General features: G+C 46.4%; 1 protein-coding gene across 1 annotated transcript in view; it reads left to right on the top strand.

The window, feature by feature from the left end:
* The first annotated feature begins 1,287 nt into the window (after window positions 1-1,287).
* The window catches only part of LOC147717668 (E3 ubiquitin-protein ligase TRIM17-like), a 132,991-nt gene continuing 128,278 nt past the window's right edge, over window positions 1,288-6,000 (top strand). Inside the window, exons 1-3 of the mRNA XM_086919871.1 lie at window positions 1,288-1,383; window positions 3,563-4,048; window positions 4,713-4,808. Of these exons, the coding sequence (XP_086775997.1) occupies window positions 1,288-1,383; window positions 3,563-4,048; window positions 4,713-4,808 (678 nt within the window). The remainder of the gene's footprint in view (window positions 1,384-3,562; window positions 4,049-4,712; window positions 4,809-6,000) is intronic.

Here is a 6,000-nt window from a genome sequence, read left to right as displayed (position 1 = left end):
TCAAAGGGACAGAGAATGTGATCAAAGAATGATCAGACCAGGCACAGGGGGCTATGGTAGGTGTGGAAATTGACAGATTGGCAGACCAAACCTGGTCAAGAGTGTGCCCGTGAATATGGGTGGGGTCAGTGATATGTGGCATGAAGTTAAGACAATGAAGGGTTTCGGAAAAATCCTTGGTCAGGGTGTTCTCATGAGGATCACCTGGCCAAAAATTAAAGTCACCCAACAGGAGGACGGCGGAATTGTTAACTACCAGTGTGGCTAGTAAGTCCTGTATAGCTGGAATGAAGTGGGGCATGGTTTGAGGGGGACGATAGAAGAGCACAATAGTGAGGGGGGAAGCAAGATTCGTGGAGCGCACCACTAAAAGATCAGTTGAAATAATAGGATGATGAGTGAGAGTTTGAAATTGAAGGTTCGAACGTATCATCATTGCTACTCCGCCGCTGGTCTTCCCCTCAGGGCGATCGGCGCGAAGGATGTAGTACGCGTCAGGAAGGAAAGTGAGGATATCGGGCAGAGAAGCGGCCGTGTACCAAGTTTCAGTGAGACACAGAATCTCAGGTTTGAGGGTGTCAAGAAGGTCAAAGAGTTCCAATTGATGCTTGACCGCAGACCGGGTATTGAGAAAGGAGACTGAGGTCGTGGGTGGAAGGTTAGCCGTGAGTTTGGAGCAAGAAGGAGGAGACGCCGAGCGTGGCAGCTCCTTATGGAGGCTGGAATCATCGCATGCAGGATTAGAGTAGTCATAACGGGCGATTTCAAGAGAAGTAATCCAGGTCATTGTTGAGGGGCTAATGGGCCAATCGTCATGGTATGCCAGGAGTTGGTTAGGTAGATAGGAGACGGAACAGACAGGGTGGGGGGCCCCGGGGCCCGGACGGGCGCAGACGGGCTTGCCTTTGGCGTGCCTTCGGTGCGCCCGCTGCGTGGCCGGGAAAGGCACATTGTGAAATAAGGAACAAGAGGGGTGTGTCCTGGCATAAGTGGGCGTGGCCTGGGCTGAGGGCTTCCCCAGAATGGCCTCAATCCTTTCTGCGACCCGCGGCAGCGTCAAAATCGACTGCGCGGGGAGAAGTGCTGAAAGTGAAGGTGTCCAGGTGCAGGGAGCAAAGGTAAATGATAAAAGCACAATAGAAATACAATTTTTAAAAACAATCGTCGCTCTTGGCTTCCGTCTCAGGAGTTCGTAGCTGCCTAAGCCGCGCGTTGTGAAGGGCGCTCTTTAAATAGAGGCGAGGGGCGTATCCTGGCGTAAGTGGGCGTGGCCAGGGCTTACCCAGAATGGCGGCAATCCTTTCTGCGACCCGCGGCAGCGTCAAAATCAGCTGCGCGGGGAGAAGTGCTGAAAGTAAAGGTGTCCAGGTGCAGGGAGCAAAGGTAAATGATAAAAGCACAATAGAAATACAATTTTTAAAAACAATCGTCGCTACTGGCGTCCGCCTCAGGAGTTCATAGCTGTCTAAGCCGCGCGTTGTGAAGGGTGCGCTTTAAATAGAGGCGATGGGCGTGTCCTGGTGTAAGTGGGCGTGGCCTGGGCTGAGGGCTTCCCCAGAATGGCGGCAATCCTTTCTGCGACCCGCAGCAGCCTCAAAATCGGTTGCACGGGGTGAAGTGCTAAAAGTGAAGGTGTCCAGGTGCAGGGAGCACAGGTAAATGATAAAAGCACAATAGAAATAAAATTTTTAAAAACAATTGTCGCTCCCGGCTTCCGCCTCAGGAGTTTGTAGCTGTCTGAGGGTGGTTGTCGGGGGCGTTGGTTCGGTGGCTGGGGGCGGAGTCTGGGTGCCGAAGCTGTCGTGGATATTGGCGATCTTGCAGTGAAAGAACGTGGCAAGGGAGTTGCAGAGGTCTTGCGATGGTGTGATGTCGTTGCTGTTGGCCCTGGGATTAGAGAGCTCTTACGATGTTGAAGAGTTCCTTGCTGTTGTGTGTGTTGTTGTCCAGCGGTTCTTTGAACAATGTCTTTTTGGTGGTGCGGATCAGCTGGTGGTGTTTGCGGGTGGCGTTCTTGAGGGCTGTCATGTTTTCTGTCGTCCGTTCACCGCGCCAGGTTTTCTCGAGAGTCCCCTCTTTTGGGAGTGAGTATGTCCCACAGAGAGCACCTTTGTAGCGGGCATCTCCTATCTATAGTCTGGCAGAGATAGGCTAACGCCTCTTTTCTACAGAACTGTCATTTTCCTCAGTAATATGCACCCTCCTTGTAAATGTACAGAGCAGCACCCTCCCCTACCAACATGTTCACCCCCTTCCAAGTGCGTAGCTACCATTGGTGCCCCAGGTGCAGTGGCACCAGGCCCCAGAGTCCTTAGGGATCCATAGAACCCTGACTAAAAGCAGCAAAAAGGGACCACTTTCCTCCACGCAGCAAGGAAGAACGTCCTGCAAAAAACCACCAGAACTTCTCTAGCAGACATATCCCCACGCCACGCTCCCTCCTCCCCCCCAGCAGAACACACCACTCTTTCCTCTTACACTAGCAGCTTGACGAGACCTATTGCATTGTAAACCAAAGTGTGGGCGTCCAAGAACATACGAACAGGAGTGGGGGGTGGGCAGAGAAGTCACGGACTGCGGGAAGGAACAGGGGGAGGCAGGGAAACAAAACCGTTTTTAAAGTAAAGGGGGCGATAGCCATAGAAGGAGAAAAACAAGCTTCAACTAATGAGAATGCATCATTTACAATTTAAGCCAATAAAAAAGATGCAGGGAAAGTGGGCGGAGCTTTCCCCACTATACTGTATACTGCATGCCTTGCAAAGCGAGCAGCGCATGCGCTGCACCGCTAGGCTAGACCTAAAAATTACAACGTATCGAACCGATTCGATCACAATTATGCAGCATAATGTTGATTTAATTGCAGCATAATTTAGTAAACCCCACCACATAATTTGGCCCACTCTTGCCGTATAATTGAAATGCCATGCCTATAAGCTACACGTTAATGCTGACAGACTGGGGCAGCAAGTTAATGTTCGCCACTGAAATATGTAGTGATCTGCTGGTCACAAGTTCAAACTGCTGGAAGTTCAATTCAGCCTTCCATTTTCCAGGTAGATAGATAAAGTGTGCTTCATTAACATGGGCAACAGTAACACCCGTTATTTACAGTGCTTAGAAACAGCAGAAGTGAGCTATGAAGCACTGGAGGTGGGGGCGGGGGGGGTCAAGACTGCAAGCTATATACATCTGTGAATTTGTGAGAGGGTAGTATCATCACCATGTGTGTACACTGCAGTTTTAAAACATACGTCAACATTTGAGTAAAGTGTCTGGAAAAGCAGTGCTTTACTTTGCACGTCGGAAATTTACACCCCTATTTCAGCCCTGTTGACCGCAAGCAGCAACCTCTCCTCTGCCCTTGTTCCCTTTCACTACTCCTACCGATACCCCTCCTACCACATATGTATTCCACCTTCATTATTCAGCACTCTGTTCATTTGTTGCTCCTGGTTTTAGTATAGTTTCATCTGGTCTTGGTTTATGGGAAGCATCTGGCAAACTTGCATCAGCCTCTTGAGTCGATTAATGGCCTTTTATGTACTGTTGTGTCTTCCAGGTCTGTGATGAGCATATGTTGCATTACAAGACCGTCAGCATCTGCAATTTGTTTCACTTGGACACTGCGAATGCCATGGCGTCTCATGACAGTGTGCGCAAGTTCCAGCAGGAGGCCACATGCATCTTGTGCAATCGATTTTTCAGAAACCCTGTGTCCATCATGTGCGGGCACATCTTCTGTAAAGACTGTATCACTCAGGAGTGGAGGGGCAGCCGGACACAGTACACCTGTCCGAAGTGTGGCAAACGCTACAAAGGCGCATTGGACATTTGGCCTAATGCTGTTGTTGGGGAGTTAGCTGACCTTGCCCGCCAGTTCAAGCCAGAGCATGCAGACCACGGACGTATGTGCCAGCTGCACATGGAGGAGTTCAAGTTCTTCTGCAAGAATGACCATATGCCCATCTGCCCAGTGTGCCGGGTGTCCAAAGACCACAGTATGCATTCATGTGCCACCATCGAAGAGGCTGTCATGGACTATAAGGTGAGTTGTCCAAAGGTGTGTGCCATGGTTGTGAGGTGAGTCAATGTTTTCTTGCATAGAGCTGATTGCTTTTATAAGGGTGCTTTTCATAGGTAATAAGTTATTTATAAGTTGTGAGGCAGGAATGGACCTTTCTGCCATTAAAGAGTATTATATATTTTTCTGATGGAAGGAAACATTTACATCTTGACCAGAATTCGTGAACACTAGTCCTGGATGTACAGATTAGATGTCGACTCTAGACTATCAGCTATCAGGGAGTGATTCCTGAATGCTGGCAGTGGAAACAAGACAACAGAAATAAGATATAGACTGTTGACTACTGTAGAATGGGGGGGGGGGGGGTGAATCATGAGAAGCAGATCTCTGTATTCTGACATTGAAAGGTGGTGTGAGACGTCGAAGATAGACATTTTAGCCCTAATCTCTGGGTGTAGGTGACAGCTGAAACATCAACTCCAGAATGTTGAAGACAAACGACGTGAGATGCTTTTATGGCTTTCTTCCTCCTTTGTTAGTAGCCACGGTCTCTGATAAAACTTCTGGCATAACTACTATGCATTCTCCTCTCCTTTCTAGTCAAATACCTCAGTTGCAATCCTTGATTTAACACAAATTCAACATTCTTTCAAATACTAGGACTGCTATATTTCTGTCTCTTTAGGCAAGGTTTCGAGTTCAGATGGACAAACTGAAGCAGAAGAAAGATGAAATGCTACACCTGAAGGCAGCCTTTGACAAGAAATTGAAGGAGCTGGAGGCAAGTTTTTTCTTTCCCTGTGAGCACAAAATCTGATGGTACATTAACAGTGTCTATTTTGGACAGTTTGTATGGTAAAGGTGTTTTGTATGTGGGCTTCTTCCAGAGGTGTCATGCGAGTGACCTCAACTAGTCCTTGACAGTGCTTTAGCCTCTACAGTAGGGTCCACTTCCTACATGAATGCCATTTCAACACTAGAGGGATCCCAAAATGTGATCTTTTCAAGCTAGTTAATAAGAAACATAGGCTGCATATTTTACCATCTGCGACTAGGATTGATCAAGAGTAAAAAAGAACAATGGTTCCTAGCAAAGTGATTAAGTTACACAATCAACAAACTTAAAATAGAAACACTCAATGCGTGTTCTTGTCAGTCAGCGATATGGCTTATCAGGTATAACTGAGATGGGTCATTGTTGATGTGGCAGGTGTTTTTAATATGTAAATTCACTGAATAGCAATTCAGTGACAAACCCAGTTCAACTAATCTGATCTGTGCAACCTGGTGCCTATGCAATTTGATGAACATAGGGCATGCAAGACCAAATATCTAGCTCAGGCCCTCCAACATCACAGAATGATATGTAAAATTATATCTGCCCCCTTCGTCTCCCATTTTATGGAGCTAAACCATTCGGAACATGACATCCGTTGGCAAGTCGCTCAACTTGTAGTCCAACCCACGGGTGGCAATAATTTTCGATTAACACTTAATAAAGCTGAATACCACTGGATTCTTAAATGTGATAATATTAAGAAAGGACTAAAAACAGTAGAAGACTCTAACACCATTGTCTTGTCATAATGCAGATGCTACACAAAAAAACCCTCCTATTCCATATATGTGATTTAGGTAACACTATTGTAGTTAATATTATAAATTTGTATAACCTTTACATGGCATGTGAATGATGTTAATATATTGTTATCTCTACCTTTGATGAAATAATGAAAAATGTGTACGCAATTTTCTTTTGATTTATATACTTACTGTTGATCTGTTATAGGTTCCTTTCAAGTATTGATTATGTATTGTACACTTCCTGTCATTTTTCTTGTATTCTTTTCATCACATGCTGGTTAACATATTTTTTATAATATGTGTTTTTGTAAAGCACACTATCACCCTCAAGCGTTTTCTAGTGCTGAGCGTGTGCCTTGCCTTACCTATGGTAGCTCGGTTAATTGAGG

This window comes from Lissotriton vulgaris, chromosome 5 (genome assembly GCF_964263255.1).
Source record: "Lissotriton vulgaris chromosome 5, aLisVul1.2, whole genome shotgun sequence".
Taxonomy (NCBI): Eukaryota; Metazoa; Chordata; class Amphibia; order Caudata; family Salamandridae; genus Lissotriton; species Lissotriton vulgaris.
Note: the sequence above shows the minus strand (reverse complement) of the source record. Positions and strands in the feature narration are given on the sequence as shown.